Source organism: Thalia democratica, chromosome 9, assembly GCF_965202585.1.
Source record: "Thalia democratica chromosome 9, ktThaDemo2.hap1.1, whole genome shotgun sequence".
Lineage (NCBI taxonomy): Eukaryota > Metazoa > Chordata > Thaliacea > Salpida > Salpidae > Thalia > Thalia democratica.
This window is the reverse complement of record NC_139173.1, coordinates 25,745,105-25,769,937: the sequence shown is the minus strand read 5'-3', so window position 1 is coordinate 25,769,937 and position 24,833 is coordinate 25,745,105. Positions and strand designations below refer to the sequence as shown.

General features: G+C 36.4%; 17 protein-coding genes across 17 annotated transcripts; all 17 read left to right on the top strand.

Annotated features, from left to right (window-relative positions):
• The first annotated feature begins 130 nt into the window (after window positions 1–130).
• On the top strand, window positions 131–1,283 carry LOC145845019 (uncharacterized). Its single transcript, XM_082952439.1, has 2 exons — window positions 131–595; window positions 945–1,283. The coding sequence occupies exons 1-2, from the start codon at window positions 131–133 to the stop codon at window positions 1,281–1,283; spliced, it is 804 nt and encodes a 267-aa protein (XP_082808565.1).
• A 188-nt stretch (window positions 1,284–1,471) lies between these two features.
• Window positions 1,472–1,783, top strand: LOC145844487 (histone H4-like). The gene has a single exon (XM_082951887.1). It carries the CDS (start codon window positions 1,472–1,474, stop codon window positions 1,781–1,783), a length of 312 nt encoding a protein of 103 aa, XP_082808013.1.
• A 182-nt stretch (window positions 1,784–1,965) lies between these two features.
• On the top strand, window positions 1,966–2,346 carry LOC145845018 (histone H2A). The gene has a single exon (XM_082952438.1). The coding sequence runs from the start codon at window positions 1,966–1,968 to the stop codon at window positions 2,344–2,346; it is 381 nt and encodes a 126-aa protein (XP_082808564.1).
• Window positions 2,347–2,510: 164 nt separating this feature from the next.
• Window positions 2,511–2,870, top strand: LOC145845017 (histone H2B 1/2-like). Its single transcript, XM_082952437.1, has one exon. It carries the CDS (start codon window positions 2,511–2,513, stop codon window positions 2,868–2,870), a length of 360 nt encoding a protein of 119 aa, XP_082808563.1.
• Window positions 2,871–7,405: 4,535 nt separating this feature from the next.
• LOC145845016 (uncharacterized) lies at window positions 7,406–8,558 on the top strand. The gene is made up of 2 exons (XM_082952436.1): window positions 7,406–7,870; window positions 8,220–8,558. The coding sequence occupies exons 1-2, from the start codon at window positions 7,406–7,408 to the stop codon at window positions 8,556–8,558; spliced, it is 804 nt and encodes a 267-aa protein (XP_082808562.1).
• Window positions 8,559–8,746: 188 nt separating this feature from the next.
• On the top strand, window positions 8,747–9,058 carry LOC145844488 (histone H4-like). Its single transcript, XM_082951888.1, has one exon. It carries the CDS (start codon window positions 8,747–8,749, stop codon window positions 9,056–9,058), a length of 312 nt encoding a protein of 103 aa, XP_082808014.1.
• A 182-nt stretch (window positions 9,059–9,240) lies between these two features.
• LOC145845015 (histone H2A) lies at window positions 9,241–9,621 on the top strand. The gene has a single exon (XM_082952435.1). It carries the CDS (start codon window positions 9,241–9,243, stop codon window positions 9,619–9,621), a length of 381 nt encoding a protein of 126 aa, XP_082808561.1.
• A 164-nt stretch (window positions 9,622–9,785) lies between these two features.
• Window positions 9,786–10,145, top strand: LOC145845014 (histone H2B 1/2-like). The gene has a single exon (XM_082952434.1). It carries the CDS (start codon window positions 9,786–9,788, stop codon window positions 10,143–10,145), a length of 360 nt encoding a protein of 119 aa, XP_082808560.1.
• A 4,535-nt stretch (window positions 10,146–14,680) lies between these two features.
• Window positions 14,681–15,833, top strand: LOC145845013 (uncharacterized). The gene is made up of 2 exons (XM_082952432.1): window positions 14,681–15,145; window positions 15,495–15,833. The coding sequence occupies exons 1-2, from the start codon at window positions 14,681–14,683 to the stop codon at window positions 15,831–15,833; spliced, it is 804 nt and encodes a 267-aa protein (XP_082808558.1).
• Window positions 15,834–16,021: 188 nt separating this feature from the next.
• Window positions 16,022–16,333, top strand: LOC145844489 (histone H4-like). Its single transcript, XM_082951889.1, has one exon. It carries the CDS (start codon window positions 16,022–16,024, stop codon window positions 16,331–16,333), a length of 312 nt encoding a protein of 103 aa, XP_082808015.1.
• A 182-nt stretch (window positions 16,334–16,515) lies between these two features.
• LOC145845012 (histone H2A) lies at window positions 16,516–16,896 on the top strand. The gene has a single exon (XM_082952431.1). The coding sequence runs from the start codon at window positions 16,516–16,518 to the stop codon at window positions 16,894–16,896; it is 381 nt and encodes a 126-aa protein (XP_082808557.1).
• Window positions 16,897–17,060: 164 nt separating this feature from the next.
• LOC145845011 (histone H2B 1/2-like) lies at window positions 17,061–17,420 on the top strand. The gene has a single exon (XM_082952430.1). The coding sequence runs from the start codon at window positions 17,061–17,063 to the stop codon at window positions 17,418–17,420; it is 360 nt and encodes a 119-aa protein (XP_082808556.1).
• A 4,535-nt stretch (window positions 17,421–21,955) lies between these two features.
• Window positions 21,956–22,516, top strand: LOC145845010 (histone H1-III-like). The gene has a single exon (XM_082952429.1). The coding sequence runs from the start codon at window positions 21,956–21,958 to the stop codon at window positions 22,514–22,516; it is 561 nt and encodes a 186-aa protein (XP_082808555.1).
• A 181-nt stretch (window positions 22,517–22,697) lies between these two features.
• LOC145845009 (histone H3-like) lies at window positions 22,698–23,108 on the top strand. The gene has a single exon (XM_082952428.1). It carries the CDS (start codon window positions 22,698–22,700, stop codon window positions 23,106–23,108), a length of 411 nt encoding a protein of 136 aa, XP_082808554.1.
• Window positions 23,109–23,296: 188 nt separating this feature from the next.
• LOC145844490 (histone H4-like) lies at window positions 23,297–23,608 on the top strand. Its single transcript, XM_082951890.1, has one exon. It carries the CDS (start codon window positions 23,297–23,299, stop codon window positions 23,606–23,608), a length of 312 nt encoding a protein of 103 aa, XP_082808016.1.
• A 182-nt stretch (window positions 23,609–23,790) lies between these two features.
• Window positions 23,791–24,171, top strand: LOC145845008 (histone H2A). The gene has a single exon (XM_082952427.1). The coding sequence runs from the start codon at window positions 23,791–23,793 to the stop codon at window positions 24,169–24,171; it is 381 nt and encodes a 126-aa protein (XP_082808553.1).
• Window positions 24,172–24,335: 164 nt separating this feature from the next.
• On the top strand, window positions 24,336–24,695 carry LOC145845007 (histone H2B 1/2-like). Its single transcript, XM_082952426.1, has one exon. It carries the CDS (start codon window positions 24,336–24,338, stop codon window positions 24,693–24,695), a length of 360 nt encoding a protein of 119 aa, XP_082808552.1.
• Window positions 24,696–24,833: the final 138 nt, after the last annotated feature.

Below are 24,833 nucleotides of genomic sequence, written 5' to 3'. Positions count from 1 at the left end.
AACAAACATGCTAATGCAAAAATGCTAAGAAGTAAAAGGTACCTTGCAAAGCATAACTGCTCGACAGTCAATTCGTCACAGTCAGTAACTCTTGCAAGTATCGTTTTGGTCGCTTTATTATTCATTCATCATGTCTACCACAGCAGTAGCAGCAGTACCAGCGCCAGCCGCAGCCAGGTCCTCCAAGAGACCAAGCGCCAAGAAGGCAGAGCACCCTACTTACAGGGAAATGATTAGCTCTGCCCTTGGAGCAATGAAGGAACGAAAAGGTACATCCCGCCAGAAGATACAAAAGTTTATTGCGGACACCTACAAGCTTGACCTCACAGCTTCCAATTCTCACTTGAAGAGAGCACTTACCAGCGGCGTGACCAAAGGTGCTTTTCTCCAGACAACTGGAAAAGGCGCTTCTGGCTCGTTCAAGCTTGCTCCAATGCCAGCTGCTGGGCCCAAGAAGAGGACAAAGAAAGTAGCTAAAAAGCCAGCAGCAAAGAAGGCCGCAGCTAAAAAACCAAAAAAGAAGTGTGCTCCCAAGAAGGCTGCAAAAAAACCAGCAGCCAAAAAGCGACCTGCTAAAAAGTGCGCTCCTAAGAAGGCAGCATCTAAAAAAGCTGCAAGCAAGAAGAAGAAAGTAACCAAGAAGAAGCCGGCAGCCAAAAAAGCATCCAAGAAGAAGAGCTGCAAAAAATAAGTTGTTCTTTTACCCAAGGTCCTTTTCAGGACCACTCAAACAAAATATAACGCAACTCGAAATGCATAAAACAATGCTAAGTTGAAAATATGCAAATTAGACTACACAGCGGAATCGCTCGCGTCCGTGTCTATGCGAACAGTATATAAACTGTCTTGCAACAAACAGTTTTATCATCAAAATGGCTCGTACCAAGCAAACCGCTCGTAAGTCAACCGGAGGCAAGGCTCCAAGGAAACAGCTCGCCACCAAGGCCGCTCGCAAGAGCGCACCCGCTACCGGAGGTGTGAAGAAGCCTCATCGCTACAGGCCCGGCACAGTTGCTCTGAGAGAAATCAGACGCTACCAGAAGTCAACTGAGCTTCTTTTGCGCAAGTTGCCTTTTCAGCGTCTGGTACGTGAAATAGCTCAAGACTTCAAAACTGACTTGAGGTTCCAAAGCAGTGCCGTTATGGCTTTGCAAGAAGCAAGCGAAGCGTACCTCGTTGGTTTGTTCGAAGATACTAACCTTTGCGCGATCCACGCCAAGCGTGTGACAATCATGCCCAAAGACATCCAGCTCGCCAGGAGAATGCGTGGCGAAAGAGCTTGAGCGTTAGCTAAAACCGGTCCTTTTCAGGGCCACCTTAAAACTTTGACAGTGAGAAAAACTTAACCGAACGAAAAAATGTAAGTTAAGAGACTTTTTTGAGTATGCAAATTAGTTAGTAGTAACCGTACGCGTCCGTAACAGCTTGTATATAATCTCGACGCACTGACGAAATAAGTATATTCAACAACATGTCTGGACGCGGCAAAGGAGGTAAAGGCTTGGGAAAGGGAGGTGCTAAGCGCCATCGCAAAGTGCTTCGCGATAACATCCAAGGCATCACGAAGCCGGCAATCCGCCGTTTGGCTCGCCGAGGCGGAGTTAAGCGAATCTCGGGACTGATTTACGAAGAAACGAGAGGCGTCATGAAAGTTTTCTTGGAAAATGTTATTCGCGATGCAGTAACATACACAGAGCACGCCAAGCGCAAGACCGTCACAGCACTCGACGTCGTGTACGCACTCAAGCGTCAAGGAAGAACCTTGTACGGCTTCGGTGGCTAATCGCTTTTAGCAAACCCGGTCCTTTTTAGGACCACCTAATTCAATATAAAAGTTTTACAACACTTTTGACAAGATTAAGCATTAGCTATGACATATGCAAATTAGTTTTTCGTTCGACGCGGTTAGGTATGAGTTTTATAGTGAGCTGTGCAAGCTATCATCACAATCATTCGAACAACAAAATGTCAGGACGTGGTAAAGGATCAAAACTCAAATCTAAGCCGAAGAGCAGGTCTTCCCGTGCAGGACTGCAGTTTCCAGTCGGTCGCGTGCACCGCCTGTTGCGCACCGGCAACTACAGCCAAAGAGTCGGAGCTGGTGCTCCAGTTTATCTGGCTGCCGTTCTCGAGTACTTGAGCGCAGAAGTGCTCGAGCTTGCCGGTAACGCTGCTCGTGACAACAAGAAAAGCAGGATCATTCCTCGCCATTTGCAACTAGCTATTCGCAACGACGAAGAGTTGAACAAACTTCTCGGAGGCGTCACAATTGCTCAAGGTGGTGTTCTTCCAAACATCCAGGCAGTACTATTGCCTAAGAAGACCGCTTCAAAAAAGTCAGCCTAAGTTAAAAAAAAACCAGGTCCTTTTCAGGACCACCAAAATATTTACAACAAACGAGAGAATTGTGAAGTGAGAGAAACCAGCTATCGTTCGCGTACGGAACTATGCTAATTTGCATAATTTTTCAGCATATAAACTGGCGCCGAGACAGAAGTCCACACATCATCATGACAGCAACCAAAGGCGCGAAGAAGTCAGTAGCCAAGACCGCTCCGGTCGACGGCAAGAAGAAGCGAAGGAGGAGGAACAAAGAAAGCTTTGGCATCTATGTGTACAAAGTTTTGAAGCAAGTGCACCCCGACACCGGAATTTCCAGCAAGGCAATGGGAATCATGAACTCATTTGTCAACGACATCTTCGAGCGCATTGCAGCAGAGGCTTCACGTTTGGCTCATTACAACAAGAGGTCAACTGTTAGCAGCCGCGAAATTCAAACTGCTGTCAGGCTCTTGCTCCCCGGCGAGTTGTCAAAGCACGCAGTTTCAGAAGGAACTAAAGCTGTTACCAAATACACCAGCTCAAAATAAACGCTAAACAACCGGTCCTTTTCAGGACCACCATTTGAATAGAACCAGCTGTTCATGTTTACTTAAAGTACAAGAATATAAGCTTAGTACAAATAAATTCTTATTTGTGTAAATTAAAAACTCATATACTTGAATGAACACACTTTTTTTTTGTTTCAAATACTTTATAAACTTGTAACTCGTTATATTGTAGAAAAAGCATTGCATTAGTCTAAAAACAGTAGTAGTGCTTGTAATCAAATGGTTTGTAAAAGATGTTTAACTAACTTGATTTTGTTGTCCGTAAGATTTTTCATCTGAATACTTTTTGTACAAAACACTTGTTTTTATTCATTTGCTGAAGTTCTGTTGAAACATTCAATAAATAAGTGCTTACAAAAAAGTATCATCTTTTTAAACAAAAATGTATATCACTTATAACATGCAAAAACTTAGTTGTAACTTTATTTTAAGTTGTTGTTGATTATTAGTAACACAACCGAGCTTTAACTTTTTAAACGAGTTCTTCTTATCAACTTAACTGCAATTGAAGCCATGTAACACGTTTTAAAAAGTTACGAATACATAAATGAATACAAAAATGGTTGTTCAAGACAAAAAATTACAGATGTGTTTTTCAAGTAAAATAACATATTCCTTCTTTCAAAGCTAACTTCTGTTTAGCATATTCAAGAAACATTTTCAATTCAAAACATAAACACACAAAACAAACCAGCTCATTGGTTGAAACTTGGTAAAACACAAAAAAGTAACTGCTTGTACTTTTTTAAGTAATTTATTATTCTAGTTTTCAAAGTAAAAGGTACTTGTTTTAACTAGATATGAGACAACTTACTGACCTTTAACAACTCTAGTAGTTTGTTGAAAGTTATGTTTCTACATATCTAAAGTAATCAGGACCACCAGTTGATTTAAGCAGCTACTAATGTCGAGTAAACAGTGTCAAACAAGCTTAAACTAAGCGACAAAAAAATGTACAAATTTATATCTACATTGTGCGTGTTGGTAAAAAGTAACAGTTAGTGTGTTTCAATAACTTCTAAATAAACTTTCTAAAGCTGAATTTCTCTGTTTTTGTTTCTACTAGTTAGTTACACTTACTTTAGTTTTTGTAGTTCTACTTGACATTTTAAACTACTTTTGATAATGTAGAATAAGTTTTTCTGCTTCACTAGTATTTAAATGTTAGGTAAAAATGTTTTTTAATGGGAATTTTCTTGTTTAACTTATTGTTTAAACAAAACTTATTCTAGTTCATTTTACTTTGTAAACTTGTTTTTCAAACACTCAATAGATATTTGTTGTTAGTTTAATAAAAAAATCAATCTGTCACTAAATAAAAAATTATGCTTAAATAAGACATTATATTAAATGAGAAGAAACATTTACTTTGCTTTGATACTAAAAATGCTCAATGATATTTATTTAAGGTCTGATTGTCAAATAAGTATTAGTTTTACTTATCAGAATGCAAATGAAACAATAAAAAACTGTTTAAAAGTTGAACAGTAATGTAAACAACAGTGATTGTTTAAAACAAACATACAATTGAAATAATCTTTCTGCTTACAAAGCTCATACTTGTTTTGTTGAACTCATTTTTTCTGTGGCTATGACAAATAACGACATGATTCCAAGGTAAAAATGGAACAGCTTGTTACCATTTTTTGTAACTCTTTTTTAAACTATGTATGAGACAACTCAAAACGACGATACTTGTTTGTTTTAAGCTATGTACTTTTTGAATCTAAAGATTAGGTGGATCACCAATTAAATACACAAGCTACTAATGACTACTAAACTCAACAACACAAATACACACACTTAATCAACTTTGTGGTGAAAAAGAATCAAAAAACAATTTCCCTCCAAACTATAAACCCATTATTTATTAAATACCTAGCTCGCTACAATTTCTCTACTGTACTTTTTTTATGCAACTGTTAAGAAAGGAACTCTAGCTAGATAACTGCTCTAATCCTTACTTTATTGCTTACTATTGTCGAATGCTTAGTGAAAAGCTTTAACTAACTTGAGTGTCTTTTTCGTGGCCTTTTTCCTTTTAACTTTCTTTTCCAAATAAAACTTATTCTTATTCATGCTTACTTTGTGGACATTTTTTAATTCAATATTTCATTTGTTTTTTAGTTTATTAAAAAAAACTGTGCCTACGTCACTGTAAAAACTATTTTTATTTTTCAATGAAAATAGTACGCTTAAACAGAAATAAAACTTTGACTTATTAACTGAAAACGTTTTAAACTGTTAATAACAAACAATGTTTAGTGTCCTTAAAAAATACTGTTCAATTACAATTAAACTACAACTGAAACATGCTTAGCAATTCAAAACTGGTGTAACACATAAATGTAAACAACATCGTTTGTTCAAAAGAAAGAGAACGCTATTAACAAGTACGCAATTTACAAAACAAAATACCTTAATAAAATGATGAACTTGTATAAATAAATCTTTTATTTTACAAAGCTTACATCTACTTACTTGATTTAAGCTTTCTAATCTTGTCAAGCATATGAAATAAACCAATTGATTAGCTGAAACATGGTACAAAGAAAAGAAGTAAAAAACTTGTTACCACTTGTTTGTTACCCTTAAGTACGCTATACATAAGAAAGCAAAATTACTGTAACTTGTTGCTTTAAGCTGTGTAGTTTTTATAAATGTAAAGAAGAAGAAAAATTGGACAAAGCAAGACAAAAACTTTTTTAGCCTTCATTTTTTTACAGCCTATTATGTGACAGTACAAGTTCCATAATAGGCAAACTACAATGTAAAACTTTGAATCAAGCAAATACTTTGTTTTATATGGTCTATAATTGAATAAGATAACAGTTACTTTGCTTCAAGTTTATATGTTATTGCTACAACAGCTATGTTCTTAACGACATCCGAGAATAAAATGTAACTTATCCTAAGCTGTGTTTTTAACTACATTAACAGTAAGTTAGAGATAACTAGTTACGAATTTCGAAAAGCAAAACATTTAGTCAATGAAATCAATGGTACAGAACATTATGATTAATCTAGGTTGAGTAAACTAGGAAATTACTATTAGCAGTAAAGCAGTTAAAACACATGTTTAACTTGGTAAACACTTCAATCGTAAACTTTAAAAAACAGTACTGTTGTTGTTTCAAAATATGTGTCAGTATCTATGTTGTTTCGACTGACTTTAAAACTTTATGAGAAGTGACAAAACAAAGTTTGAAAAAAAAACCTAGTTGCATTATTTTCCAGTTAAAAAGTTTCAAAGATAGATTGAAAGGTTATGAGTGCTGATTGTAAACAAAGCTTTATTCAAACACTAAGTTTGTCAATTTTACTTCAAAACTTTTTCATTTCGATTTTCTTACTCGATTTTATTTTGTATATAATGCTGCTTAAAAAATAAACCAACCTCTTTTTTTACGTAAAATTTTTCATCCAAAAGATATCAGCTTTTGTTTAAGTTCAAATTTAGTGCTAGTGTTCATAAGCTTTTTCGACTTATTTACTTCTTTGAATTTAATTAACTTTATTTTGTTTGAAAAATTTACAACCAAATCCATTTGTTCACTTTTATCAGCACACTTTATTCGGTTGAAATCTGCAAAGTTAAAGTTCTTAGTTTGATCAAGGTTTAAGTTTAACGAGCAAAATCGCATCAGTTATTTTTTAAACTGTATAACAGCTTGAATCAGTTGTTTGAAACACCAATTGAATGTTAAACTACTTACCTGTTAAACTAGTTTTTCATATACACTGGAAAATAAAATTTGTGTTTAAACGTAGTTTACAACTTTCAAACAAGTATCATCATAGTTACTGTACAGTACGTTTTTGAAAGGTTGTTTGGAAAACATTGTTGTAAGGTAAGTTACTAGTATGTGCAAGAACAAAGTTATCTAGTTGTCTGTTTAATAAAAGTTTTGAGTACATTGCTTATGAGTATATTGATTATGAGTAATCATAACTAGTAAAGCTAAACAAAATGAACTCTTTTATTCTTTTGAAATTACTTTTTACACATTAGTTTAAACTGTAATTAACTTGAACATACTTGATAGAACTTACGATTAACAAAACTCCATGAAATCGATATAATGAAACTTTGTTTAAGTTTGAGGTAAAAAAAAACCTTGTGCTTTGTTAAAACTTTATTACTTTAGGTGAGCGGCAAAGGAAAACTCAGTCGGGAGTGTGTTAACATGTTTTGTTTCATTTATGTTTTTCTTAATGTATTTAGAGGTGTGCTGTAAGATACAGGCTGTTATTTCTGGACTTTTCAAACTAATGCTTTAAAAAAAATTACTTTTAGAACAAGTTAGATATGGTTTCTTTCTTACTGGAACTTTTTCAACATTCGTAATAAGACAACTAAGTTTTTATAAGCATATATGTGTTAAACAAACATGCTAATGCAAAAATGCTAAGAAGTAAAAGGTACCTTGCAAAGCATAACTGCTCGACAGTCAATTCGTCACAGTCAGTAACTCTTGCAAGTATCGTTTTGGTCGCTTTATTATTCATTCATCATGTCTACCACAGCAGTAGCAGCAGTACCAGCGCCAGCCGCAGCCAGGTCCTCCAAGAGACCAAGCGCCAAGAAGGCAGAGCACCCTACTTACAGGGAAATGATTAGCTCTGCCCTTGGAGCAATGAAGGAACGAAAAGGTACATCCCGCCAGAAGATACAAAAGTTTATTGCGGACACCTACAAGCTTGACCTCACAGCTTCCAATTCTCACTTGAAGAGAGCACTTACCAGCGGCGTGACCAAAGGTGCTTTTCTCCAGACAACTGGAAAAGGCGCTTCTGGCTCGTTCAAGCTTGCTCCAATGCCAGCTGCTGGGCCCAAGAAGAGGACAAAGAAAGTAGCTAAAAAGCCAGCAGCAAAGAAGGCCGCAGCTAAAAAACCAAAAAAGAAGTGTGCTCCCAAGAAGGCTGCAAAAAAACCAGCAGCCAAAAAGCGACCTGCTAAAAAGTGCGCTCCTAAGAAGGCAGCATCTAAAAAAGCTGCAAGCAAGAAGAAGAAAGTAACCAAGAAGAAGCCGGCAGCCAAAAAAGCATCCAAGAAGAAGAGCTGCAAAAAATAAGTTGTTCTTTTACCCAAGGTCCTTTTCAGGACCACTCAAACAAAATATAACGCAACTCGAAATGCATAAAACAATGCTAAGTTGAAAATATGCAAATTAGACTACACAGCGGAATCGCTCGCGTCCGTGTCTATGCGAACAGTATATAAACTGTCTTGCAACAAACAGTTTTATCATCAAAATGGCTCGTACCAAGCAAACCGCTCGTAAGTCAACCGGAGGCAAGGCTCCAAGGAAACAGCTCGCCACCAAGGCCGCTCGCAAGAGCGCACCCGCTACCGGAGGTGTGAAGAAGCCTCATCGCTACAGGCCCGGCACAGTTGCTCTGAGAGAAATCAGACGCTACCAGAAGTCAACTGAGCTTCTTTTGCGCAAGTTGCCTTTTCAGCGTCTGGTACGTGAAATAGCTCAAGACTTCAAAACTGACTTGAGGTTCCAAAGCAGTGCCGTTATGGCTTTGCAAGAAGCAAGCGAAGCGTACCTCGTTGGTTTGTTCGAAGATACTAACCTTTGCGCGATCCACGCCAAGCGTGTGACAATCATGCCCAAAGACATCCAGCTCGCCAGGAGAATGCGTGGCGAAAGAGCTTGAGCGTTAGCTAAAACCGGTCCTTTTCAGGGCCACCTTAAAACTTTGACAGTGAGAAAAACTTAACCGAACGAAAAAATGTAAGTTAAGAGACTTTTTTGAGTATGCAAATTAGTTAGTAGTAACCGTACGCGTCCGTAACAGCTTGTATATAATCTCGACGCACTGACGAAATAAGTATATTCAACAACATGTCTGGACGCGGCAAAGGAGGTAAAGGCTTGGGAAAGGGAGGTGCTAAGCGCCATCGCAAAGTGCTTCGCGATAACATCCAAGGCATCACGAAGCCGGCAATCCGCCGTTTGGCTCGCCGAGGCGGAGTTAAGCGAATCTCGGGACTGATTTACGAAGAAACGAGAGGCGTCATGAAAGTTTTCTTGGAAAATGTTATTCGCGATGCAGTAACATACACAGAGCACGCCAAGCGCAAGACCGTCACAGCACTCGACGTCGTGTACGCACTCAAGCGTCAAGGAAGAACCTTGTACGGCTTCGGTGGCTAATCGCTTTTAGCAAACCCGGTCCTTTTTAGGACCACCTAATTCAATATAAAAGTTTTACAACACTTTTGACAAGATTAAGCATTAGCTATGACATATGCAAATTAGTTTTTCGTTCGACGCGGTTAGGTATGAGTTTTATAGTGAGCTGTGCAAGCTATCATCACAATCATTCGAACAACAAAATGTCAGGACGTGGTAAAGGATCAAAACTCAAATCTAAGCCGAAGAGCAGGTCTTCCCGTGCAGGACTGCAGTTTCCAGTCGGTCGCGTGCACCGCCTGTTGCGCACCGGCAACTACAGCCAAAGAGTCGGAGCTGGTGCTCCAGTTTATCTGGCTGCCGTTCTCGAGTACTTGAGCGCAGAAGTGCTCGAGCTTGCCGGTAACGCTGCTCGTGACAACAAGAAAAGCAGGATCATTCCTCGCCATTTGCAACTAGCTATTCGCAACGACGAAGAGTTGAACAAACTTCTCGGAGGCGTCACAATTGCTCAAGGTGGTGTTCTTCCAAACATCCAGGCAGTACTATTGCCTAAGAAGACCGCTTCAAAAAAGTCAGCCTAAGTTAAAAAAAAACCAGGTCCTTTTCAGGACCACCAAAATATTTACAACAAACGAGAGAATTGTGAAGTGAGAGAAACCAGCTATCGTTCGCGTACGGAACTATGCTAATTTGCATAATTTTTCAGCATATAAACTGGCGCCGAGACAGAAGTCCACACATCATCATGACAGCAACCAAAGGCGCGAAGAAGTCAGTAGCCAAGACCGCTCCGGTCGACGGCAAGAAGAAGCGAAGGAGGAGGAACAAAGAAAGCTTTGGCATCTATGTGTACAAAGTTTTGAAGCAAGTGCACCCCGACACCGGAATTTCCAGCAAGGCAATGGGAATCATGAACTCATTTGTCAACGACATCTTCGAGCGCATTGCAGCAGAGGCTTCACGTTTGGCTCATTACAACAAGAGGTCAACTGTTAGCAGCCGCGAAATTCAAACTGCTGTCAGGCTCTTGCTCCCCGGCGAGTTGTCAAAGCACGCAGTTTCAGAAGGAACTAAAGCTGTTACCAAATACACCAGCTCAAAATAAACGCTAAACAACCGGTCCTTTTCAGGACCACCATTTGAATAGAACCAGCTGTTCATGTTTACTTAAAGTACAAGAATATAAGCTTAGTACAAATAAATTCTTATTTGTGTAAATTAAAAACTCATATACTTGAATGAACACACTTTTTTTTTGTTTCAAATACTTTATAAACTTGTAACTCGTTATATTGTAGAAAAAGCATTGCATTAGTCTAAAAACAGTAGTAGTGCTTGTAATCAAATGGTTTGTAAAAGATGTTTAACTAACTTGATTTTGTTGTCCGTAAGATTTTTCATCTGAATACTTTTTGTACAAAACACTTGTTTTTATTCATTTGCTGAAGTTCTGTTGAAACATTCAATAAATAAGTGCTTACAAAAAAGTATCATCTTTTTAAACAAAAATGTATATCACTTATAACATGCAAAAACTTAGTTGTAACTTTATTTTAAGTTGTTGTTGATTATTAGTAACACAACCGAGCTTTAACTTTTTAAACGAGTTCTTCTTATCAACTTAACTGCAATTGAAGCCATGTAACACGTTTTAAAAAGTTACGAATACATAAATGAATACAAAAATGGTTGTTCAAGACAAAAAATTACAGATGTGTTTTTCAAGTAAAATAACATATTCCTTCTTTCAAAGCTAACTTCTGTTTAGCATATTCAAGAAACATTTTCAATTCAAAACATAAACACACAAAACAAACCAGCTCATTGGTTGAAACTTGGTAAAACACAAAAAAGTAACTGCTTGTACTTTTTTAAGTAATTTATTATTCTAGTTTTCAAAGTAAAAGGTACTTGTTTTAACTAGATATGAGACAACTTACTGACCTTTAACAACTCTAGTAGTTTGTTGAAAGTTATGTTTCTACATATCTAAAGTAATCAGGACCACCAGTTGATTTAAGCAGCTACTAATGTCGAGTAAACAGTGTCAAACAAGCTTAAACTAAGCGACAAAAAAATGTACAAATTTATATCTACATTGTGCGTGTTGGTAAAAAGTAACAGTTAGTGTGTTTCAATAACTTCTAAATAAACTTTCTAAAGCTGAATTTCTCTGTTTTTGTTTCTACTAGTTAGTTACACTTACTTTAGTTTTTGTAGTTCTACTTGACATTTTAAACTACTTTTGATAATGTAGAATAAGTTTTTCTGCTTCACTAGTATTTAAATGTTAGGTAAAAATGTTTTTTAATGGGAATTTTCTTGTTTAACTTATTGTTTAAACAAAACTTATTCTAGTTCATTTTACTTTGTAAACTTGTTTTTCAAACACTCAATAGATATTTGTTGTTAGTTTAATAAAAAAATCAATCTGTCACTAAATAAAAAATTATGCTTAAATAAGACATTATATTAAATGAGAAGAAACATTTACTTTGCTTTGATACTAAAAATGCTCAATGATATTTATTTAAGGTCTGATTGTCAAATAAGTATTAGTTTTACTTATCAGAATGCAAATGAAACAATAAAAAACTGTTTAAAAGTTGAACAGTAATGTAAACAACAGTGATTGTTTAAAACAAACATACAATTGAAATAATCTTTCTGCTTACAAAGCTCATACTTGTTTTGTTGAACTCATTTTTTCTGTGGCTATGACAAATAACGACATGATTCCAAGGTAAAAATGGAACAGCTTGTTACCATTTTTTGTAACTCTTTTTTAAACTATGTATGAGACAACTCAAAACGACGATACTTGTTTGTTTTAAGCTATGTACTTTTTGAATCTAAAGATTAGGTGGATCACCAATTAAATACACAAGCTACTAATGACTACTAAACTCAACAACACAAATACACACACTTAATCAACTTTGTGGTGAAAAAGAATCAAAAAACAATTTCCCTCCAAACTATAAACCCATTATTTATTAAATACCTAGCTCGCTACAATTTCTCTACTGTACTTTTTTTATGCAACTGTTAAGAAAGGAACTCTAGCTAGATAACTGCTCTAATCCTTACTTTATTGCTTACTATTGTCGAATGCTTAGTGAAAAGCTTTAACTAACTTGAGTGTCTTTTTCGTGGCCTTTTTCCTTTTAACTTTCTTTTCCAAATAAAACTTATTCTTATTCATGCTTACTTTGTGGACATTTTTTAATTCAATATTTCATTTGTTTTTTAGTTTATTAAAAAAAACTGTGCCTACGTCACTGTAAAAACTATTTTTATTTTTCAATGAAAATAGTACGCTTAAACAGAAATAAAACTTTGACTTATTAACTGAAAACGTTTTAAACTGTTAATAACAAACAATGTTTAGTGTCCTTAAAAAATACTGTTCAATTACAATTAAACTACAACTGAAACATGCTTAACAATTCAAAACTGGTGTAACACATAAATGTAAACAACATCGTTTGTTCAAAAGAAAGAGAACGCTATTAACAAGTACGCAATTTACAAAACAAAATACCTTAATAAAATGATGAACTTGTATAAATAAATCTTTTATTTTACAAAGCTTACATCTACTTACTTGATTTAAGCTTTCTAATCTTGTCAAGCATATGAAATAAACCAATTGATTAGCTGAAACATGGTACAAAGAAAAGAAGTAAAAAACTTGTTACCACTTGTTTGTTACCCTTAAGTACGCTATACATAAGAAAGCAAAATTACTGTAACTTGTTGCTTTAAGCTGTGTAGTTTTTATAAATGTAAAGAAGAAGAAAAATTGGACAAAGCAAGACAAAAACTTTTTTAGCCTTCATTTTTTTACAGCCTATTATGTGACAGTACAAGTTCCATAATAGGCAAACTACAATGTAAAACTTTGAATCAAGCAAATACTTTGTTTTATATGGTCTATAATTGAATAAGATAACAGTTACTTTGCTTCAAGTTTATATGTTATTGCTACAACAGCTATGTTCTTAACGACATCCGAGAATAAAATGTAACTTATCCTAAGCTGTGTTTTTAACTACATTAACAGTAAGTTAGAGATAACTAGTTACGAATTTCGAAAAGCAAAACATTTAGTCAATGAAATCAATGGTACAGAACATTATGATTAATCTAGGTTGAGTAAACTAGGAAATTACTATTAGCAGTAAAGCAGTTAAAACACATGTTTAACTTGGTAAACACTTCAATCGTAAACTTTAAAAAACAGTACTGTTGTTGTTTCAAAATATGTGTCAGTATCTATGTTGTTTCGACTGACTTTAAAACTTTATGAGAAGTGACAAAACAAAGTTTGAAAAAAAAACCTAGTTGCATTATTTTCCAGTTAAAAAGTTTCAAAGATAGATTGAAAGGTTATGAGTGCTGATTGTAAACAAAGCTTTATTCAAACACTAAGTTTGTCAATTTTACTTCAAAACTTTTTCATTTCGATTTTCTTACTCGATTTTATTTTGTATATAATGCTGCTTAAAAAATAAACCAACCTCTTTTTTTACGTAAAATTTTTCATCCAAAAGATATCAGCTTTTGTTTAAGTTCAAATTTAGTGCTAGTGTTCATAAGCTTTTTCGACTTATTTACTTCTTTGAATTTAATTAACTTTATTTTGTTTGAAAAATTTACAACCAAATCCATTTGTTCACTTTTATCAGCACACTTTATTCGGTTGAAATCTGCAAAGTTAAAGTTCTTAGTTTGATCAAGGTTTAAGTTTAACGAGCAAAATCGCATCAGTTATTTTTTAAACTGTATAACAGCTTGAATCAGTTGTTTGAAACACCAATTGAATGTTAAACTACTTACCTGTTAAACTAGTTTTTCATATACACTGGAAAATAAAATTTGTGTTTAAACGTAGTTTACAACTTTCAAACAAGTATCATCATAGTTACTGTACAGTACGTTTTTGAAAGGTTGTTTGGAAAACATTGTTGTAAGGTAAGTTACTAGTATGTGCAAGAACAAAGTTATCTAGTTGTCTGTTTAATAAAAGTTTTGAGTACATTGCTTATGAGTATATTGATTATGAGTAATCATAACTAGTAAAGCTAAACAAAATGAACTCTTTTATTCTTTTGAAATTACTTTTTACACATTAGTTTAAACTGTAATTAACTTGAACATACTTGATAGAACTTACGATTAACAAAACTCCATGAAATCGATATAATGAAACTTTGTTTAAGTTTGAGGTAAAAAAAAACCTTGTGCTTTGTTAAAACTTTATTACTTTAGGTGAGCGGCAAAGGAAAACTCAGTCGGGAGTGTGTTAACATGTTTTGTTTCATTTATGTTTTTCTTAATGTATTTAGAGGTGTGCTGTAAGATACAGGCTGTTATTTCTGGACTTTTCAAACTAATGCTTTAAAAAAAATTACTTTTAGAACAAGTTAGATATGGTTTCTTTCTTACTGGAACTTTTTCAACATTCGTAATAAGACAACTAAGTTTTTATAAGCATATATGTGTTAAACAAACATGCTAATGCAAAAATGCTAAGAAGTAAAAGGTACCTTGCAAAGCATAACTGCTCGACAGTCAATTCGTCACAGTCAGTAACTCTTGCAAGTATCGTTTTGGTCGCTTTATTATTCATTCATCATGTCTACCACAGCAGTAGCAGCAGTACCAGCGCCAGCCGCAGCCAGGTCCTCCAAGAGACCAAGCGCCAAGAAGGCAGAGCACCCTACTTACAGGGAAATGATTAGCTCTGCCCTTGGAGCAATGAAGGAACGAAAAGGTACATCCCGCCAGAAGATACAAAAGTTTATTGCGGACACCTACAAGCTTGACCTCACAGCTTCCAATTCTCACTTGAAGAGAGCACTTACCAGCGGCGTGACCAAAGGTGCTTTTCTCCAGACAACTGGAAAAGGCGCTTCTGGCTCGTTCAAGCTTGCTCCAATGCCAGCTGCTGGGCCCAAGAAGAGGACAAAGAAAGTAGCTAAAAAGCCAGCAGCAAAGAAGGCCGCAGCTAAAAAACCAAAAAAGAAGTGTGCTCCCAAGAAGGCTGCAAAAAAACCAGCAGCCAAAAAGCGACCTGCTAAAAAGTGCGCTCCTAAGAAGGCAGCATCTAAAAAAGCTGCAAGCAAGAAGAAGAAAGTAACCAAGAAGAAGCCGGCAGCCAAAAAAGCATCCAAGAAGAAGAGCTGCAAAAAATAAGTTGTTCTTTTACCCAAGGTCCTTTTCAGGACCACTCAAACAAAATATAACGCAACTCGAAATGCATAAAACAATGCTAAGTTGAAAATATGCAAATTAGACTACACAGCGGAATCGCTCGCGTCCGTGTCTATGCGAACAGTATATAAACTGTCTTGCAACAAACAGTTTTATCATCAAAATGGCTCGTACCAAGCAAACCGCTCGTAAGTCAACCGGAGGCAAGGCTCCAAGGAAACAGCTCGCCACCAAGGCCGCTCGCAAGAGCGCACCCGCTACCGGAGGTGTGAAGAAGCCTCATCGCTACAGGCCCGGCACAGTTGCTCTGAGAGAAATCAGACGCTACCAGAAGTCAACTGAGCTTCTTTTGCGCAAGTTGCCTTTTCAGCGTCTGGTACGTGAAATAGCTCAAGACTTCAAAACTGACTTGAGGTTCCAAAGCAGTGCCGTTATGGCTTTGCAAGAAGCAAGCGAAGCGTACCTCGTTGGTTTGTTCGAAGATACTAACCTTTGCGCGATCCACGCCAAGCGTGTGACAATCATGCCCAAAGACATCCAGCTCGCCAGGAGAATGCGTGGCGAAAGAGCTTGAGCGTTAGCTAAAACCGGTCCTTTTCAGGGCCACCTTAAAACTTTGACAGTGAGAAAAACTTAACCGAACGAAAAAATGTAAGTTAAGAGACTTTTTTGAGTATGCAAATTAGTTAGTAGTAACCGTACGCGTCCGTAACAGCTTGTATATAATCTCGACGCACTGACGAAATAAGTATATTCAACAACATGTCTGGACGCGGCAAAGGAGGTAAAGGCTTGGGAAAGGGAGGTGCTAAGCGCCATCGCAAAGTGCTTCGCGATAACATCCAAGGCATCACGAAGCCGGCAATCCGCCGTTTGGCTCGCCGAGGCGGAGTTAAGCGAATCTCGGGACTGATTTACGAAGAAACGAGAGGCGTCATGAAAGTTTTCTTGGAAAATGTTATTCGCGATGCAGTAACATACACAGAGCACGCCAAGCGCAAGACCGTCACAGCACTCGACGTCGTGTACGCACTCAAGCGTCAAGGAAGAACCTTGTACGGCTTCGGTGGCTAATCGCTTTTAGCAAACCCGGTCCTTTTTAGGACCACCTAATTCAATATAAAAGTTTTACAACACTTTTGACAAGATTAAGCATTAGCTATGACATATGCAAATTAGTTTTTCGTTCGACGCGGTTAGGTATGAGTTTTATAGTGAGCTGTGCAAGCTATCATCACAATCATTCGAACAACAAAATGTCAGGACGTGGTAAAGGATCAAAACTCAAATCTAAGCCGAAGAGCAGGTCTTCCCGTGCAGGACTGCAGTTTCCAGTCGGTCGCGTGCACCGCCTGTTGCGCACCGGCAACTACAGCCAAAGAGTCGGAGCTGGTGCTCCAGTTTATCTGGCTGCCGTTCTCGAGTACTTGAGCGCAGAAGTGCTCGAGCTTGCCGGTAACGCTGCTCGTGACAACAAGAAAAGCAGGATCATTCCTCGCCATTTGCAACTAGCTATTCGCAACGACGAAGAGTTGAACAAACTTCTCGGAGGCGTCACAATTGCTCAAGGTGGTGTTCTTCCAAACATCCAGGCAGTACTATTGCCTAAGAAGACCGCTTCAAAAAAGTCAGCCTAAGTTAAAAAAAAACCAGGTCCTTTTCAGGACCACCAAAATATTTACAACAAACGAGAGAATTGTGAAGTGAGAGAAACCAGCTATCGTTCGCGTACGGAACTATGCTAATTTGCATAATTTTTCAGCATATAAACTGGCGCCGAGACAGAAGTCCACACATCATCATGACAGCAACCAAAGGCGCGAAGAAGTCAGTAGCCAAGACCGCTCCGGTCGACGGCAAGAAGAAGCGAAGGAGGAGGAACAAAGAAAGCTTTGGCATCTATGTGTACAAAGTTTTGAAGCAAGTGCACCCCGACACCGGAATTTCCAGCAAGGCAATGGGAATCATGAACTCATTTGTCAACGACATCTTCGAGCGCATTGCAGCAGAGGCTTCACGTTTGGCTCATTACAACAAGAGGTCAACTGTTAGCAGCCGCGAAATTCAAACTGCTGTCAGGCTCTTGCTCCCCGGCGAGTTGTCAAAGCACGCAGTTTCAGAAGGAACTAAAGCTGTTACCAAATACACCAGCTCAAAATAAACGCTAAACAACCGGTCCTTTTCAGGACCACCATTTGAATAGAACCAGCTGTTCATGTTTACTTAAAGTACAAGAATATAAGCTTAGTACAAATAAATTCTTATTTGTGTAAATTAAAAACTCATATACTTGAATGAACACACTTTTTTTTTGTTTCAAATACTTTATAAACTTGTAGCTCGTTATATTGTAGAAAAAGCATTGCATTAGTCTAAAAACAGTAGTAGTGCTTGTAATCAAATGGTTTGTAAAAGATGTTTAACTAACTTGATTTTGTTGTCCGTAAGATTTTTCATCTGAATACTTTTTGTACAAAACACTTGTTTTTATTCATTTGCTGAAGTTCTGTTGAAACATTCAATAAATAAGTGCTTACAAAAAAGTATCATCTTTTTAAACAAAAATGTATATCACTTATAACATGCAAAAACTTAGTTGTAACTTTATTTTAAGTTGTTGTTGATTATTAGTAACACAACCGAGCTTTAACTTTTTAAACGAGTTCTTCTTATCAACTTAACTGCAATTGAAGCCATGTAACACGTTTTAAAAAGTTACGAATACATAAATGAATACAAAAATGGTTGTTCAAGACAAAAAATTACAGATGTGTTTTTCACGTAAAATAACATATTCCTTCTTTCAAAGCTAACTTCTGTTTAGCATATTCAAGAAACATTTTCAATTCAAAACATAAACACACAAAACAAACCAGCTCATTGGTTGAAACTTGGTAAAACACAAAAAAGTAACTGCTTGTACTTTTTTAAGTAATTTATTATTCTAGTTTTCAAAGTAAAAGGTACTTGTTTTAACTAGATATGAGACAACTTACTGACCTTTAACAACTCTAGTAGTTTGTTGAAAGTTATGTTTCTACATATCTAAAGTAATCAGGACCACCAGTTGATTTAAGCAGCTACTAATGTCGAGTAAACAGTGTCAAACAAGCTTAAACTAAGCGACAAAAAAATGTACAAATTTATATCTACATTGTGCGTGTTGGTAAAAAGTAACAGTTAGTGTGTTTCAATAACTTCTAAATAAACTTTCTAAAGCTGAATTTCTCTGTTTTTGTTTCTACTAGTTAGTTACACTTACTTTAGTTTTTGTAGTTCTACTTGACATTTTAAACTACTTTTGATAATGTAGAATAAGTTTTTCTGCTTCACTAGTATTTAAATGTTAGGTAAAAATGTTTTTTAATGGGAATTTTCTTGTTTAACTTATTGTTTAAACAAAACTTATTCTAGTTCATTTTACTTTGTAAACTTGTTTTTCAAACACTCAATAGATATTTGTTGTTAGTTTAATAAAAAAATCAATCTGTCACTAAATAAAAAATTATGCTTAAATAAGACATTATATTAAATGAGAAGAAACATTTACTTTGCTTTGATACTAAAAATGCTCAATGATATTTATTTAAGGTCTGATTGTCAAATAAGTATTAGTTTTACTTATCAGAATGCAAATGAAACAATAAAAAACTGTTTAAAAGTTGAACAGTAATGTAAACAACAGTGATTGTTTAAAACAAACATACAATTGAAATAATCTTTCTGCTTACAAAGCTCATACTTGTTTTGTTGAACTCATTTTTTCTGTGGCTATGACAAATAACGACATGATTCCAAGGTAAAAATGGAACAGCTTGTTACCATTTTTTGTAACTCTTTTTTAAACTATGTATGAGACAACTCAAAACGACGATACTTGTTTGTTTTAAGCTATGTACTTTTTGAATCTAAAGATTAGGTGGATCACCAATTAAATACACAAGCTACTAATGACTACTAAACTCAACAACACAAATACACACACTTAATCAACTTTGTGGTGAAAAAGAATCAAAAAACAATTTCCCTCCAAACTATAAACCCATTATTTATTAAATACCTAGCTCGCTACAATTTCTCTACTGTACTTTTTTTATGCAACTGTTAAGAAAGGAACTCTAGCTAGATAACTGCTCTAATCCTTACTTTATTGCTTACTATTGTCGAATGCTTAGTGAAAAGCTTTAACTAACTTGAGTGTCTTTTTCGTGGCCTTTTTCCTTTTAACTTTCTTTTCCAAATAAAACTTATTCTTATTCATGCTTACTTTGTGGACATTTTTTAATTCAATATTTCATTTGTTTTTTAGTTTATTAAAAAAAACTGTGCCTACGTCACTGTAAAAACTATTTTTATTTTTCAATGAAAATAGTACGCTTAAACAGAAATAAAACTTTGACTTATTAACTGAAAACGTTTTAAACTGTTAATAACAAACAATGTTTAGTGTCCTTAAAAAATACTGTTCAATTACAATTAAACTACAACTGAAACATGCTTAGCAATTCAAAACTGGTGTAACACATAAATGTAAACAACATCGTTTGTTCAAAAGAAAGAGAACGCTATTAACAAGTACGCAATTTACAAAACAAAATACCTTAATAAAATGATGAACTTGTATAAATAAATCTTTTATTTTACAAAGCTTACATCTACTTACTTGATTTAAGCTTTCTAATCTTGTCAAGCATATGAAATAAACCAATTGATTAGCTGAAACATGGTACAAAGAAAAGAAGTAAAAAACTTGTTACCACTTGTTTGTTACCCTTAAGTACGCTATACATAAGAAAGCAAAATTACTGTAACTTGTTGCTTTAAGCTGTGTAGTTTTTATAAATGTAAAGAAGAAGAAAAATTGGACAAAGCAAGACAAAAACTTTTTTAGCCTTCATTTTTTTACAGCCTATTATGTGACAGTACAAGTTCCATAATAGGCAAACTACAATGTAAAACTTTGAATCAAGCAAATACTTTGTTTTATATGGTCTATAATTGAATAAGATAACAGTTACTTTGCTTCAAGTTTATATGTTATTGCTACAACAGCTATGTTCTTAACGACATCCGAGAATAAAATGTAACTTATCCTAAGCTGTGTTTTTAACTACATTAACAGTAAGTTAGAGATAACTAGTTACGAATTTCGAAAAGCAAAACATTTAGTCAATGAAATCAATGGTACAGAACATTATGATTAATCTAGGTTGAGTAAACTAGGAAATTACTATTAGCAGTAAAGCAGTTAAAACACATGTTTAACTTGGTAAACACTTCAATCGTAAACTTTAAAAAACAGTACTGTTGTTGTTTCAAAATATGTGTCAGTATCTATGTTGTTTCGACTGACTTTAAAACTTTATGAGAAGTGACAAAACAAAGTTTGAAAAAAAAACCTAGTTGCATTATTTTCCAGTTAAAAAGTTTCAAAGATAGATTGAAAGGTTATGAGTGCTGATTGTAAACAAAGCTTTATTCAAACACTAAGTTTGTCAATTTTACTTCAAAACTTTTTCATTTCGATTTTCTTACTCGATTTTATTTTGTATATAATGCTGCTTAAAAAATAAACCAACCTCTTTTTTTACGTAAAATTTTTCATCCAAAAGATATCAGCTTTTGTTTAAGTTCAAATTTAGTGCTAGTGTTCATAAGCTTTTTCGACTTATTTACTTCTTTGAATTTAATTAACTTTATTTTGTTTGAAAAATTTACAACCAAATCCATTTGTTCACTTTTATCAGCACACTTTATTCGGTTGAAATCTGCAAAGTTAAAGTTCTTAGTTTGATCAAGGTTTAAGTTTAACGAGCAAAATCGCATCAGTTATTTTTTAAACTGTATAACAGCTTGAATCAGTTGTTTGAAACACCAATTGAATGTTAAACTACTTACCTGTTAAACTAGTTTTTCATATACACTGGAAAATAAAATTTGTGTTTAAACGTAGTTTACAACTTTCAAACAAGTATCATCATAGTTACTGTACAGTACGTTTTTGAAAGGTTGTTTGGAAAACATTGTTGTAAGGTAAGTTACTAGTATGTGCAAGAACAAAGTTATCTAGTTGTCTGTTTAATAAAAGTTTTGAGTACATTGCTTATGAGTATATTGATTATGAGTAATCATAACTAGTAAAGCTAAACAAAATGAACTCTTTTATTCTTTTGAAATTACTTTTTACACATTAGTTTAAACTGTAATTAACTTGAACATACTTGATAGAACTTACGATTAACAAAACTCCATGAAATCGATATAATGAAACTTTGTTTAAGTTTGAGGTAAAAAAAAACCTTGTGCTTTGTTAAAACTTTATTACTTTAGGTGAGCGGCAAAGGAAAACTCAGTCGGGAGTGTGTTAACATGTTTTGTTTCATTTATGTTTTTCTTAATGTATTTAGAGGTGTGCTGTAAGATACAGGCTGTTATTTCTGGACTTTTCAAACTAATGCTTTAAAAAAAATTACTTTTAGAACAAGTTAGATATGGTTTCTTTCTTACTGGAACTTTTTCAACATTCGTAATAAGACAACTAAGTTTTTATAAGCATATATGTGTTAAACAAACATGCTAATGCAAAAATGCTAAGAAGTAAAAGGTACCTTGCAAAGCATAACTGCTCGACAGTCAATTCGTCACAGTCAGTAACTCTTGCAAGTATCGTTTTGGTCGCTTTATTATTCATTCATCATGTCTACCACAGCAGTAGCAGCAGTACCAGCGCCAGCCGCAGCCAGGTCCTCCAAGAGACCAAGCGCCAAGAAGGCAGAGCACCCTACTTACAGGGAAATGATTAGCTCTGCCCTTGGAGCAATGAAGGAACGAAAAGGTACATCCCGCCAGAAGATACAAAAGTTTATTGCGGACACCTACAAGCTTGACCTCACAGCTTCCAATTCTCACTTGAAGAGAGCACTTACCAGCGGCGTGACCAAAGGTGCTTTTCTCCAGACAACTGGAAAAGGCGCTTCTGGCTCGTTCAAGCTTGCTCCAATGCCAGCTGCTGGGCCCAAGAAGAGGACAAAGAAAGTAGCTAAAAAGCCAGCAGCAAAGAAGGCCGCAGCTAAAAAACCAAAAAAGAAGTGTGCTCCCAAGAAGGCTGCAAAAAAACCAGCAGCCAAAAAGCGACCTGCTAAAAAGTGCGCTCCTAAGAAGGCAGCATCTAAAAAAGCTGCAAGCAAGAAGAAGAAAGTAACCAAGAAGAAGCCGGCAGCCAAAAAAGCATCCAAGAAGAAGAGCTGCAAAAAATAAGTTGTTCTTTTACCCAAGGTCCTTTTCAGGACCACTCAAACAAAATATAACGCAACTCGAAATGCATAAAACAATGCTAAGTTGAAAATATGCAAATTAGACTACACAGCGGAATCGCTCGCGTCCGTGTCTATGCGAACAGTATATAAACTGTCTTGCAACAAACAGTTTTATCATCAAAATGGCTCGTACCAAGCAAACCGCTCGTAAGTCAACCGGAGGCAAGGCTCCAAGGAAACAGCTCGCCACCAAGGCCGCTCACAAGAGCGCACCCGCTACCGGAGGTGTGAAGAAGCCTCATCGCTACAGGCCCGGCACAGTTGCTCTGAGAGAAATCAGACGCTACCAGAAGTCAACTGAGCTTCTTTTGCGCAAGTTGCCTTTTCAGCGTCTGGTACGTGAAATAGCTCAAGACTTCAAAACTGACTTGAGGTTCCAAAGCAGTGCCGTTATGGCTTTGCAAGAAGCAAGCGAAGCGTACCTCGTTGGTTTGTTCGAAGATACTAACCTTTGCGCGATCCACGCCAAGCGTGTGACAATCATGCCCAAAGACATCCAGCTCGCCAGGAGAATGCGTGGCGAAAGAGCTTGAGCGTTAGCTAAAACCGGTCCTTTTCAGGGCCACCTTAAAACTTTGACAGTGAGAAAAACTTAACCGAACGAAAAAATGTAAGTTAAGAGACTTTTTTGAGTATGCAAATTAGTTAGTAGTAACCGTACGCGTCCGTAACAGCTTGTATATAATCTCGACGCACTGACGAAATAAGTATATTCAACAACATGTCTGGACGCGGCAAAGGAGGTAAAGGCTTGGGAAAGGGAGGTGCTAAGCGCCATCGCAAAGTGCTTCGCGATAACATCCAAGGCATCACGAAGCCGGCAATCCGCCGTTTGGCTCGCCGAGGCGGAGTTAAGCGAATCTCGGGACTGATTTACGAAGAAACGAGAGGCGTCATGAAAGTTTTCTTGGAAAATGTTATTCGCGATGCAGTAACATACACAGAGCACGCCAAGCGCAAGACCGTCACAGCACTCGACGTCGTGTACGCACTCAAGCGTCAAGGAAGAACCTTGTACGGCTTCGGTGGCTAATCGCTTTTAGCAAACCCGGTCCTTTTTAGGACCACCTAATTCAATATAAAAGTTTTACAACACTTTTGACAAGATTAAGCATTAGCTATGACATATGCAAATTAGTTTTTCGTTCGACGCGGTTAGGTATGAGTTTTATAGTGAGCTGTGCAAGCTATCATCACAATCATTCGAACAACAAAATGTCAGGACGTGGTAAAGGATCAAAACTCAAATCTAAGCCGAAGAGCAGGTCTTCCCGTGCAGGACTGCAGTTTCCAGTCGGTCGCGTGCACCGCCTGTTGCGCACCGGCAACTACAGCCAAAGAGTCGGAGCTGGTGCTCCAGTTTATCTGGCTGCCGTTCTCGAGTACTTGAGCGCAGAAGTGCTCGAGCTTGCCGGTAACGCTGCTCGTGACAACAAGAAAAGCAGGATCATTCCTCGCCATTTGCAACTAGCTATTCGCAACGACGAAGAGTTGAACAAACTTCTCGGAGGCGTCACAATTGCTCAAGGTGGTGTTCTTCCAAACATCCAGGCAGTACTATTGCCTAAGAAGACCGCTTCAAAAAAGTCAGCCTAAGTTAAAAAAAAACCAGGTCCTTTTCAGGACCACCAAAATATTTACAACAAACGAGAGAATTGTGAAGTGAGAGAAACCAGCTATCGTTCGCGTACGGAACTATGCTAATTTGCATAATTTTTCAGCATATAAACTGGCGCCGAGACAGAAGTCCACACATCATCATGACAGCAACCAAAGGCGCGAAGAAGTCAGTAGCCAAGACCGCTCCGGTCGACGGCAAGAAGAAGCGAAGGAGGAGGAACAAAGAAAGCTTTGGCATCTATGTGTACAAAGTTTTGAAGCAAGTGCACCCCGACACCGGAATTTCCAGCAAGGCAATGGGAATCATGAACTCATTTGTCAACGACATCTTCGAGCGCATTGCAGCAGAGGCTTCACGTTTGGCTCATTACAACAAGAGGTCAACTGTTAGCAGCCGCGAAATTCAAACTGCTGTCAGGCTCTTGCTCCCCGGCGAGTTGTCAAAGCACGCAGTTTCAGAAGGAACTAAAGCTGTTACCAAATACACCAGCTCAAAATAAACGCTAAACAACCGGTCCTTTTCAGGACCACCATTTGAATAGAACCAGCTGTTCATGTTTACTTAAAGTACAAGAATATAAGCTTAGTACAAATAAATTCTTATTTGTGTAAATTAAAAACTCATATACTTGAATGAA